Source organism: Haliotis asinina, chromosome 15 (assembly GCF_037392515.1).
Source record: "Haliotis asinina isolate JCU_RB_2024 chromosome 15, JCU_Hal_asi_v2, whole genome shotgun sequence".
NCBI classification, from domain to species: domain Eukaryota; kingdom Metazoa; phylum Mollusca; class Gastropoda; order Lepetellida; family Haliotidae; genus Haliotis; species Haliotis asinina.
In genome coordinates this window covers 12,906,730-12,920,465 of record NC_090294.1, presented here as the reverse complement: position 1 = coordinate 12,920,465, position 13,736 = coordinate 12,906,730, and the positions used below count along the sequence as shown (strand labels likewise).

The 13,736-nt window shown below is 39.5% G+C and overlaps 1 protein-coding gene and 1 long non-coding RNA gene across 2 annotated transcripts in view; one reads left to right on the top strand and one right to left on the bottom strand.

Moving 5' to 3' along the window:
* LOC137265147 (serine/threonine-protein kinase 32B-like) overlaps positions 1 to 9,601 on the top strand; it is a 130,534-nt gene extending 120,933 nt beyond the window's left edge. Inside the window, exons 8-11 of the mRNA XM_067800466.1 lie at positions 2,062 to 2,187; positions 3,405 to 3,542; positions 3,887 to 3,954; positions 4,401 to 9,601. Coding sequence (XP_067656567.1) covers positions 2,062 to 2,187; positions 3,405 to 3,542; positions 3,887 to 3,954; positions 4,401 to 4,518 — 450 coding nt within the window. The 3' untranslated portion in view covers positions 4,519 to 9,601. The remainder of the gene's footprint in view (positions 1 to 2,061; positions 2,188 to 3,404; positions 3,543 to 3,886; positions 3,955 to 4,400) is intronic.
* Positions 9,602 to 10,625: 1,024 nt separating this feature from the next.
* On the bottom strand, positions 10,626 to 13,503 carry LOC137265725 (uncharacterized). Its single transcript, XR_010954937.1, has 2 exons — positions 13,443 to 13,503; positions 10,626 to 13,411 (listed from the first exon to the last, which is right to left on the bottom strand). It is a non-coding gene; the product is annotated as an uncharacterized lncRNA (long non-coding RNA).
* Between the last annotated feature and the right edge of the window lie 233 nt (positions 13,504 to 13,736).

The following is a 13,736-nucleotide window of genomic DNA, read 5'->3' as shown; positions in this document are numbered from 1 at the left end:
ATCTGCTACTGAATGGTGGTGGCTAAATCAGATTAGCAAGGGGGAAATATTTTTATCCCATAATTTTGTACCTATTTCTCTGTACGGGCTGATTTTCGTCCATAATTCCGCTGGTGATAGACCGGGAATACATGTCTTGGAAATTTATATAACCGGTTCCAGAGAAATGGTTAGTATTCAAACAATATTTACAAATTTCTGTTATGGTCACCAAAATTGTGTACAGAAAACTAAAAACACCTTTTCACATTGATAAGTCAGTGAGAAATATCTTTGTACACAAATTTGTCGGTTTGGGGATTACTCAGTACCAGACTCAGTAGATTTACCAGTGACTAAAAAATATAAAATACAGACAACTTATTACGACTTCAGCCTCATGTTGCCAACACTTTGGGACAGTGTGGTGTACATGCAACCATGTTTCATCTATAAAGATGAGTGTTCGATTTTCTTCTCTGTATTTTTTTATTGCACGCAAGTATTGCAAACGCTTGGAAACAATGTCTTTACGTTCCATTAAAAGTCTACGGTTTGACTGCGTTTTTCGCCACCTAAACCCCATGTCTTTGAGCTTTTTCGAAAACTTTCCTTAGAACCCTTGTAGTTCAACTGGCACTTTGCCATATCATACATCGTATCCAGAGTGGGTAGTTGTTTTTTTACGCCATATAAAATTTGTACAAATTGACAGACTGCACACCGGTCGAAATCATCAAGTTTGTAACTGCACGTTTTGGGTTTGCGCAACTTGGTGGGACTGATAAATGTAGGTCCACTCGAACTCCTACCACCTTCTGCCTTAATGCGCTTTAAAGTTGCCGTTGAGAGTCCAGTAGCAAGGCTACTTTGTAAAAGAGAATCTGCTTTGGTTGCACAATTTTTGTCCATATACGTGATAACATTGTATGCTATCTCCCTTGCCTGAGAATGAAATATTTGCCCATGTTTTCCTAACTTGGACATTTGTTACTACTACTGAAATCTGTTTAACAGTATTGAGACAGGTGTAAAACAGTAGCGAGACTGGTGTTGCACAGTAGCGAGACAGGTGTTAATCAGTAGCGGTGTTGATTTCATGTCACGATTAGAATGTGTTGCACGTGCATAATCGTCAAGCTACCTGTAGCAGCCAAGTGTATCATCTAATATGTGTCTAGCAGTAGATCAGTGGGATCTTCCGCTTAAGCTCACTGAGTTGGTTGTCAAAAGTCATCGTATCCAATTGATCACTAGATTGTCTAGCCTTGAGTCAATTATTTACAAACCTCCGCCATATAGCTGGAATACTATTGAGTGCGGCGTTAAGCAAACAAAATCATAATGAAACGCCATCTGTGTGAGACGACGTCCCAAGGAATGGACTAGGGGAGATAAATCTCGTTCAAGGCAAGGGTTGCTACATAGAAGCGGCATGTAAATGTCTGAGATGTGTAATTTTGCGTTTCTTTTCAGACAAATTGTTCCCAGTCATAACAACACATGGCATTTTCCTAACTATTCACTGTTTATCCAAATGCCAAACCTACCCATTATTTTCTACAACTCCCGCAACAATACCCACTTCCCTGTAACATACGTATCATTAATTTTCACAACAAAGTGAGTGAGTGAGTGAGTGAGTGAGTGAGTGAGTAAGTTTTACGCCGCACTCAGCAATATTCCAGCTGTATGGTGGCGGTCTGTAAATAATCCTGTCTGGACCAGGCAATCCAGTGATCAACAACATGAACGTCGATCTGCGCAATTGGGAACCGATGACGTGTGTCAACCAAATCAGCGAGTCTGACCACCCGATCCCGTTAGTCGCCTCTTTGGAACAACAACAAAGAAGCAATATCGACACCCAATGCCACTTAGAAAGTGGTGACACGAAATGTGTATATAATATTTGGGGTTACATTTCCTGAGTAAAGTACAAATTCCAGCACATTTTGGTTGAGTCCTGTCCGAGAGTGTGGGTTCGAATCCCCGATAGAACGCATGCTCGCACACAGATTTGTATAATAAACCATGATCTTTATTTTCTTCCATGACTGTACCTCTAATGCATGTTTTCAGTTACTAGAAGTGGATCCAAGTCAGAGGTTGTCCACACTGTCTGGCTTTCGGAGACATCCTTTCATGGCGGACACAGACTTGGACCGCGTGCTCAGGAAAGAAGTCAAACCTGCTTTTGTGCCTTCTGTGAGTCTGTCCCACATTAATAACTCAAGTTGACAGGCTTGTGTCTACTCGGTTGTTTTCGGCTCTTACGTCACACCTATCCCACCCAGTAGCGTAGTGATATTGCATGATGTACCAGTAGACTGTACTCATATATCTTGCCGCGCAAACTTTCAAAAAGAGCCAGTGCTGTGTTGCCAGAATGAAAATAGTTCCAAAACAGATCACTGCCAGATTAACGAAATTGGACTGGACTAAAAGCCTGGTTTCCTTAATAATTCCTGAGTTAGTTAGTATATATATAATTTTGATAGAAACATTTTCCCTCTTTTAATTGAAAAGATTTCCCAATGAGATGAGGCCTTCTTGAACCTGAGGAAATATTTACTAAGTCTTGTTTTATTTACTATATAGGGTTTTAGCATTGAAAGGACTGAGGAGAAAGGGTAAAAAGTGGGTTTCACGGATTTTAGAATTTTGAGCATGGGTCTTTCCTAACATTTATCGTAGTCGTCTGACAGTGGTAACGTTAGATTGCCGAACATAAGCATATGCATGTGACTGTTGTGCACCAAACTGGTGGCAAGAATGACGCTATCATGATACAGTAAGGATGGAATTTAGCATAAAGGATTTGATCCAACATGTCACAAATTGTACTAGCAAAGGGAGACAGTCCTCATTCGGAACGTATATTGCGAATATATTAATTTTGCTGATCGCATATACAGCCGTATAATAAGTTGTAATCTACTTTTTGCATCCTTACAGCATTGAAAACCCACTAATCGGGTTTGTACAGATTGTGACGAATGTCTCCGTTACCGCGGCTGTAGGGAATGGCTAATTTTTGAACTTGACAATACTGTAGTCGCCTGACAGAGGTAGCGTTAGAACGCCCAGCGTAGTTGTGTGTTGTTTACTTTCCGTGTGTTGCGGAAAACAATGATAAAATGTCACGATACAATAAGAATCTAATTAAAGATAAAACAGTAGATCCAACATGTCACAGATGACAGCAAGAAAGTGTGACAATTTTCATTCGTGAATGTATATTGTGGTGATCGCATACCAACTTGTGAGCTAGAAATGCTCCCATCCTACTTCTCGTATCCTTACAGCATTGCAAACTTGTATGGTGCCCACTGACTGTGTGTATACTAATTGTGACTAATGCCTCCGTCATCGGAGTTATATTCTTTGATTCGTGTACAACGAGGGGCATCTTGTGCTTCCAGAAGGATCACCTCAACTGTGACCCCACGTATGAACTCGAGGAGATGATCATAGAAACGAAACCGTTGCATAAGAAGAAGAAGAGACTCGCGAAACAGAACTCCAGGAAGGGAGAGATGATGTCCCAGTCATCGACAGAGGTAGGAATTTGGGCTGTGACACACGGGGCGGGAGAGTGACTAGGACATCAATGGATTTGGAACAAGGGGAGGTGATGTCCCAGTCATCGACAGATGTAGGGAGTGGGGCTGTGACACACGGGGCGGGGGAGTGACTGGGACATCTGTGGACACGGAACAAGGGGAGGGTGATGTACTGATAAAAGACTTCAAGGGAAGGGGAAATAACAAATAGCTGCGATTATCCAGTTCTCTTTGTCGCCAATGGTTTAGTTGGGATCATGCCATTTTTTGTAGATGACTTGGTATCAATATGATAAATGCATCTACAGAAGTAATCAAGGGTCGGCATACTTCTGTTTCAGGAAATGGACGAGCTGCAGATCTATCTGAAGAGTATAGGAAAAAACTTTACACCGTACAACAGGGAGAAGTAAGTATTAGTTTCCCACGGGGTCTCCGATCCGAAATGAGAATCAATGGACACAGATGACATACGATGACATGCATTCACCAAGTCTGACCAACCGTCTTCATTAATCGCCTTTTGTGATAAGCACGGGCGTCAGTTCTAATCTGCATCATAGCGAGTTCCAGCTTTACCTGCATTCCAGCATATGCGCAGTCAGCTCTATTTACGGTGATACCCCCATTAGGTGCGAAAGAGTCGTTTTCATTCACACGTCGTTCTTAAGAAATCATGAGTAGTGGGGATGTACCGCCATAACTAGAAGGTCAGGAGGAAGGGTTTGTCTACCGATCGAATTCCTGAACGAAGTAAATTGTGAATATAATCAAAAACCGTCTACATTCGAGGGTATTTGAGCAGAATACAGTAAATTAATAATGTCTCATATCTATGGTTTTTCTGTATTTCAGAAGTCTCGAGGAGCAAGAGCGGAAAAAACTAGCAGACCTGGAATCGGAGAAGCAGAAGACACTATCAGACGATCCCGAGAAGCAGAAGATAGAGACAGAAGACACCGAGCCGTCTTGATACCCATCCTCGTGACACAGGGGTGTATCTGTTGTATAATATTTGGCTGAGTTTTCTCCTTTATATTTCGTAGGCAATAACAGTTCCGGAGAAATATGACAATACCGCAGCCAGAGTATCACCATCAGGTCATTTTTTGCAATATGTGAGTTATATTCCAGGAAAGGAAATGCACATGAGCACTTTCTGTTGTTGTTAATGATATGAGTTGCATATTTATACTCATCCAGTTTCGTATGGCGGCGTTCTTATGACGATTTCAATGAATGACACCAGCTTACTTGGTGACAGAAGCATTTGTATTGAAATGATACATGCAGGACATCTAGGTGGCGCTATAGAGAGCAGAGAAGTCTCTGTTTCAGTAGGATGCGTGTCCCTTGTGCAGATTTATTGAATGGTTATGGTATCAAAGGCTAAGGATCTAGGGTGCGTGACTTAATGGATTCTTCAGTGGGCGTTATTTTCTTTCATCAAATCCAAATCTGTTTTAATTGTGACTTTTCTCTCGGTAAAACCCAAACAGCGGGTTTATTTCATTGTTTGTAGTGTTGCTATTTTGTTCCTCTTTGCAGCTGACTAGGCTGTTTTGTTTGATTCATGCAAACGAACATATACATGGCAGCTCCACGGACAAACTGACCATGACCTTGAAAATTGTGTCAGGTCATAATTGCTATAGCCATGTATGCATTCCCAAATGCTCATTTGACCCTTAATGTCTGATGCCCATATTTACTTCGTCCGGGTAAATACCATCCTCGATAATGCAGAGTGATAACACCATTTGGCTGCGATAAACATCCCGGATCCATTTGTGCTTGTGGTTTTTTTTTTCGAATAACGTGGACGCGTTAGAGACGTACAGAAGAATTCAGGGGCCGGTTACTGATTTGAAACACAGAGAACGCCACAAGTCCGACATATTGATCGGAGTAAAATGGGGGATGTATCAATACGCACAGTAAAAAAAAAACATATCTAAAATATATAGCAATCTATCACGATCACTTTATGCAGACAATACAAGGAATGATTGCGACTCGGATGATTTGTAACAGAAACGGGTGGTTATAAAGGTTTTGTGCGTTGTCATAAAGTTGAAATGACAGTACGTATCACTATGGGTAGTATTGCAATGACAGTACGTATCACTATAGATACAGTGTTGCCATGACATGACGTATCACTATAGATACAGTGTTGCCATGACATTACGCATCACTATAGATACAGTGTTGGAATGACATGACGTATCACTATAGATACAGTGTTGCCATGACATTACGTATCACTATGGATACAGTGTTGCAATGACATTACGTATCACTATAGATACAGTGTTGCAATGACATGACGTATCACTATAGATACAGTGTTGCAATGACATGACGTATCACTATGGATACAGTGTTGCAATGACATGACGTATCACTATAGATACAGTGTTGCCATGACATTACGTATCACTATAGATACAGTGTTGCAATGACATGACGTATCACTATAGATACAATGTTGCAATGACATGACGTTTCACTATAGATACAGTGTTGCCATGACATTACGTATCACTGTGGATACAGTGTTGCCATGACATTACGTATCACTATAGATACAGTGTTGCGATGACATTACGTACCACTATAGATACAGTGTTGCGATGACATTACGTACCACTATAGATACAGTGTTGCGATGACATTACGTACTATAGACAGAGTGTTTCCAGAGTTTGGCTCCCCTCGTGGCTTTAATGCCACGTTGTGTGGACTCCATTTTTCAAGATCCCGGTATCTCATGTTTGTCTAAGGAGCGACTAAAATCTCTTTCTTACGGTCACTGTTGGCCTTGTCCAGATCAGGCTAGCTATTCTCGAAACGTTCGTAGCCCTACGAAGTTCTTAAAGCCATTCTCGAGACATTGACTACGATCGAAATTGAGAATTCTTATGGCTACGAACTTTTCGAGAATATGGCTACTGGCCATTGTAATATGCCAGAATATGAGCAAAACGATCTGAATGCCTTGCTGAATACTCTGTGAGGCATCGGGGTCCTTCTCCGGTATGTCTTCTTTTCAAGAGACGCTGGGATTCGTGACCCTGCCAGTAAATCTCCAAACATTTACAATCACGAAATGTTACAGCATTTTTACAAGAAAAGTATTTATGATGAGTACTGTTTAAAAGGTACGTCCTCGGAGCCACAACCAAGAGGAAGTATGTTTTGAGCAGTAGTGTTTGTCAATGGTACGAGTTGTTATGTTTGATTAACATGCCATTTGTTAAACGTTTCATTTCTGAACATGTACATATTTAACACAGTTATATCTATCTGTTATAGTTCAAATGCATATTTGTTTTGTAAATATTTATGAATGTTATTTTAATGTATATAGGCTCTATTATAGCGGGCTGTATTAATATTAAAACCTGATACAATCACTTCGTGTTGCCAGGATAATGTCTCTTGTAACGTAAATATATTAAATATTTACAAACAGTTTATTTAAAAGCCATAAATTTGTTTTCGAGTATTTTAATCTCCTTGTCTAGGATAATCACATTCGTCTTAAAGAGAAACACCTTTCTATGCATAGACAACTTCTTTATTGCCACGGATGCTAAAAATTGTCTATACATAATAGTTGTTCTTCTCTATCATACCAACTTCACAATGCTGCATAAAGAAGTTGCCTTAAAAGGCGAACATGCTTGTCGTAAGAGGCGACTAACGCTGACTTGGTTGACACATGTCATCGGTTCCCAATTGCGCAGATCGATGCTCATGGTGTTGATCACTGCTTGGTTCAGACTCGATTATTTACAGACCGCCGTCATATAGCTGGAATATTGCTGAGTGCGGCGTAAAACTAAACTCACTCACATAAGGAAGTGAACCAGTGCTCAGCGAATTCAGTCCCCTGTGAACGGTCAGGTTACAAGTGGTCCTCAGCAATTATTACTTTTCATATCGTGCTCAGCTGGTCATGACCGAAGGTTTGACCGTTACATTGGTATCCCAATACCGCAAATCGATGCTCATGACTTCAGTCTCTAGATTTTGTTGTTCAGGACTCGATGATTTACAGAACATAGTCGTGTAGCTGAAAACTCGAGAAGGTGCCATTACACGTTCATTCTGCCCTGAACACGGACTTTGGTAGAGACGATGCTATTTCACATGCATGTGGTATCGGCACCGCCTTGCGTGGCACAATAATACCATTTCATCAGAATGTGGCAAAATTTCCACTGTTATTGAACAGAGATTCATTTGTGTTTGTTATTCATTGAATATCATTAATAAGAAAAATAACACCTAAGTAAGTGGGCAATATATTGACAATTTGTACTGTTTATATCCTCGTGTGTGTATGTATAATAAATCATGTATGAATTTATGTCAAAGAGGTGCCCAGTGTTTCATGCTTGTCTTAAGAAACGATTTAAATGTTCTTTCTGAAAGTAAGCTATTCTCCTTCTTCAAATCCGATCAATTAAAAGCCGCCAAAAGAAAGCTGGTATTATGTCATTCCCGAATGTAATCTGACAACAGCATTGGTGAGATGCGACCAATGCCTAAAACATGATTCATGATTCTGTTGTGAATTCTTATCATAAACAAGATCCATTACATAGCTTGTCAGTTTCGCAAAATAGTATATTTGAAAGGGTGAGAAAATACCTTCAGACACATAACGAACGCTATTTTGATGTTTCAACACGATCGCAGCATTTCTGGAAAAAAAATTAGCCTCTAGAGACCAAACAGTATTAAGATTTACCAGCTTTGGATGTATAACAGGAGTGAGAAAGATCAATATGATGATCACTTCAACGGGGATGCAAGTTCTTAGCAAACTGCTCACAGAAACGACGGGCTGCCTTTGTTAGTTGACGGTCTTTAGAACAAAACGCAATGTCTATGGAAAAGGAATCTCGCACTATTTTGCAAATCGTCCCATTTCATAACTGGTTGAATTCAGCTACTGTTTTGCCATAGGATATCATTAATATATTCATGATTAAGTGATTTTAAACATTGCAATATCCTCAGAAAAGCAAGACATAATTTCATTATATCGGAAAATGTGGAATCGTGTGTATTATTTTGCTCCAAAACAGTGGATATGCAATCAGTGTGATTATTAAAGGGCCAGCTAGGTATGTTGAGTGTGGACTATTACAAAGTAACAACTATAAAAGCAAGAGTGACAGTGATGGGAACGCTGCCCAAAACTTGCCGGAAGCAACCATTTGTTAAGATCGCTCAAAGTGCAATATAAACCTAAAAGTCAAAGTGGGTATCAACTGGTGCCTCCCAGGTACAGCTGAACTGCACTGTTACAAGTTACAATAAATTATTGTGAATGATGTGCCATATCACTTAATGCCTGCGTGACCCCGTAATAATGACATTGAGTGTATAGATGGTACTAAACGACCTTCCGTGTAATACCATTTTTATTAAACCAGTTAATGATTTGGTATCAGACGAGCGAAAGCGAGTTTGATACTAAATCTTTAACGAGTTTAATGAAAATGGTATTTCACGGAAGCGAGTTAAGTATTCTGTTTATTACTCGCCAACATAAATTGACAGAAACTGCGGCGAATTCGCCTACAGTGTGAGGACTCTCAGCTTTCAAGTCAAGCAAGATCTAGTAAAATCGCGACATCAACATTAGCATTGTGACGTCACAACTTTGAACCATGTTGACGTCATACGTCAAGCGGTATTACACTAGTGTAACATTGAAGTGAACATATTACACTGCAGTATCTTCAACGGGTAATAAATTCTGTTAACCGCTCCACAGAATGATTTATGTTGCGGACGTCTTCATTTCCACCTCAGCAAGTACTTCCGTATTATTTGTTGGTTCCGCAACTAGTGGTACACTATCGCTCACGTTCTTGGTGGGTATCGTGTACATAGGCTGCACAGACACTTTGTGAATGGGGATGTACTTTACAGTTGTCATGGTGACACGTGGTGATATGACTATTTTCTATATCTGCACTAGCATTAACTATCACGTGAGATGTGCAAGACGGAATAAAGTGGATGTTTTTGTATGCCTTTGTTGTTTATTTTGTTCTTGCTGATATACTTGACGTACACGTATGAATAATCATCTTACCCATGAATATTTGGGTTAGAACTGGCCTTCAGTAACCCATGCTTGACGTAAGAGGCGACTAACGGAATCGGATGGTCAGTTTCGCTGACTTGGTTGACCCGTCATAGAATCCCAATTGACTAGTTTGATGGTGTCAGTCACTGGATTGTTCGGTCTAGACTTTATGATTTGCAGACAACCGTCAGATAACTGGGTGGAGTGGAGGCTTTAAAGAACAAGCAAACAATAAACCCAAACCATCTATCCCCGACAATCCAATCTATGTATTGCACGAAGGATAATTTTACAGCATGCTCCTAGCTAGATCTAGTGAACGCGTGACACAAATTATGGCTGGCGAAAAACATCGCCATTAGGTCGGACGACAGACCTGCCACACGCATAGATAAATATCCCCAAACCTCCCCGCTCTCTCAGTTCTTGCAAAACATCCACAACTGACATCATCCGTCCATGCAGAGTCAGTGAGTTTAGTTTTACGCTGCAGTCAGCAATATTCCACCTTTATGGGGGCGGTCTGTACGGACCAAACAATCCAGTGATCAACCACATAAGTATTGATCTACGCAACCGGGAACCGATGACCTGTGTCAAGCAAGCCAGCGAGCCTGACCACCCGATCCCGTCCCAACAGGTTCCCATACATGTTTCATAGTGGCAAAAATAAAAAGTTTGTCTTTTGTATTTCTTTCATACTTATGTTTTTGACCTTTGGTGTGTCTGTGACTGTTTTCAACCAGTTAAGTACGGGACATATTTACTTTGCTAATGTATCCATTCTTTTTCACTTTAACAGGATGATTTTCACTAAATCTTTCCAGTTTTCATAATTTGACCTCTAGTGACCTTGACCTTAAATGAAAGTCATCCAATAGCTGATTGGCACACATTATATTCCTCCTGTCAAATGTGAAACAAGATCAAACCAACTGCATCTTACATTATGGACAACTAACACAAACTATTGCATTCTTTATTAGACCTCAAAACCTGTGCAATCAACAAGCAGTGTAACAGAAAATCAACATATGAATATATTTATAAATTGCATAAATGGGACTTTTCTGGAAATATGACAGAGATAGAGAAGAACTTGTGGCCACTTGTCCAGAACCTTTAATACTGGTTGTGACTTGTACAGACCTTGTACACAACTAACTTGTACTGACTAACTTGTACAAAAAAATTACTGACATATATCTGATTAGTCTAAGAGCCGTTTGTGAGACCTCCTTGCCCTGAAATATACTGAATGCGCCATGGTACACCTCTGATCAAAGTTTGGAAGGAAATTGCGTGACAGGATATGAACCTCCTTTCTTCATATCCTCATTATTTTGTCCTTTTAGCTTTATTCTGTCTACTAGTTCCCATACATTCTCTAATGAGTCAAGACCTGTAGTACTGAACTGTTTTCTGCTTAATCCCAATTCAAGACAGAGTATCGAGTATCTTACTAAATAATGTAATACCTATTTTAATTGTTTTTATCAGTGTTAGTACACAAAGATTTTCTCAGTAATTTCTGGAAAGGTGTACATGGGCAAACTCTCTGTATGTAAATATTGCTGGCAAATTGTGTACAATTTTGACATGTTTCTTTGTACAAAATATGGATAGTTTGTCTAGTAATTGTCCACAATATGTGCACAATGTGTACACCATCAACTTCTATATAAAAATCATTAATCAAACCCTTAAACTGACTCATAATTCTTAAAATTGAGAAATATACAACTGACCAGTGTCTGTAAACAAAAGCTATTTATCTATACTCTTCAAACAAGGAAACCTGACATTGGAAAAATTTTAATTTTAAGAAAATATTTGAAACAAACTGATTCATGTTGGATCCCATAATGTGGGGGGGAATGGTTGAAGACGTCAAAACGACTGAAAAAATAAACGTCATGGGAAGTCAGACTTTCTGCTAGAAGACCAGTTCAACATCACCTCGTTCCTGTTATCAACATCAGTGGCCGATATTTGGAGCATGACAATGCTTGACCTCACGGTGAAGGGTGTTTGACAGAACTTCCTTATGGAAAACAACATTCGGGGGGACCTTGGTCTTACACGATTTGTCCCCCATTAAACATCTATGGGATACTCTTGATCAAGGTTTGTGCCAGCACAATACGCCACCTCATACACTACAGGAACTTCACACAGCATGTCAGAAAAGGTATCAAAACATTCTGAAAGGCACCATTTGGTATCACCTTTCTTCTGTGGGTCACCATCGCCAAGCTGTTATCGATGCTCCGGTGGTCACACCAGATACTGACATTTTACTCTAAGTGGCTTTAATAGCCACTCTGTGGGTTTACCAAAAACTTACTTGTTTATCATCATTTGGAAATCTGTAAAGTGATTGAGCATTGATGTCATGTTTGAATCAGTTACATGCGCTCACCATATAAACTACAAAACATGTCAAGTTCGTTTTTTTTAAGAGTATATTTTTTAGACACTGACTAAGAGACCCAATATTTATTTTTGTCCTATACTTTGTTGGGAGTTTCAGTGGTGGATGGGCTCTGGGGTATGACTGGGTATTTATCAAACAAAACATGTGTGCCTCAAACTATTTGATTCTGCAGGATGCTTTTTAAAAAAATCTTCATTAAAAAGATATATGTCAGCATAAACATAAACAAGTAAAACAAGCTCATTTGTGTGGAAAATATGTACTAACCTCCACACTCACACTCTGTATAGTGATAGAGTTTAGTTTTACACCGCACTCAGCAATATTCCAGCTATATGGCGGCGGTCTGTAAATAATCGAGTCTGGACCAGACAATCCAGTGATCAACAACATGAGCATCGATCTGCGCAGTTCGGAACCGGTGACATTTGTCAACCAAGTCAGCGAGCCTGACCATCCGATCCTGTTTGTCGCCTCTTACGACAAGCACAGTCATCTTTTATGGCAAGCATGGGTTGCTGAAGGCCTATTCTACTCCATGAACTTCACGGGTCTCACACTTTGTAAAGTCTGTATATATACTGGGCATTATTATCTGCATACATGGAGATAAACTCACAAAATACTTACAAAATAACCAGTTCCTTTAACAGATCTAAGGCACTTTTCTCAAAGGAAGAATATTGGTGTATAAAAATACTTATTTAACAATGAACAGTGTGAAACCATTAACTATATCATGAAAGGGAATGTTCACTACTATGACAGTAACAGTACACACTCCACCACCATGCCTAATTGCATGTCAGCTGAAAGTACTGCCGATTCTAACTTATACTGTTTCAAGGATGTATCAGAGACTGAGTCAGTGTATGAAACAAGGCTTGTCTGACTGCCTCAGACATTCTAGATATCTGACAGATGGTCAAACTTTACAGCAAGTCAGCCCAATGGTCTGGTGAAAATTTTAGATGTTTGCATACATCTTAGTAAATTCACCATGTCTTGATCTGGTCTAGCTAAATTCCATTTTGGGCTGGTAACATTTTGAAGTTACCAGCCATAATGTTCGGTTGGGTTTTTAACTTGTTTCATACACTGGTATAAGACAAAATACTATGCATGTCAGATCCTTTTTAGATTATACACTATGTTTCTGGTCTTTTCCTTGCCCTTTTGTCAGGTGCATGATGAAGGGACAAGGAATAGCCCAGAAATGCTGCACATAGAAAAAAGAAGCAGCTGACATCCACAATATTCTGTCTTGAAACCCAGCTCCTACATGCCTCTGAAAAACCTCATCAGAGAATTTATCTCACATCCAACATAAACTATTTATATTAACAACTTCCAATATAACACCTTTTTAACATATATCCTATATGTACAATAAATTCATAATTAAGTATATTGGACAGTGTGCATATAGTACAGAATTTTCATACTATCATACAATCAGCAAAACTTATAACAATGTTTCCATTATTATCTTCTGTTGCATCCTCTACATCTATTTACAATAAATCAATTTCTTACTATTAAGCTATCTAATGATCTATTTACTGTATATCACGCAGACACGCACGCAGGCACACAAGCATTTGCTTAGAAACATGCTTGCAGAGAGAGCTTTAAAACA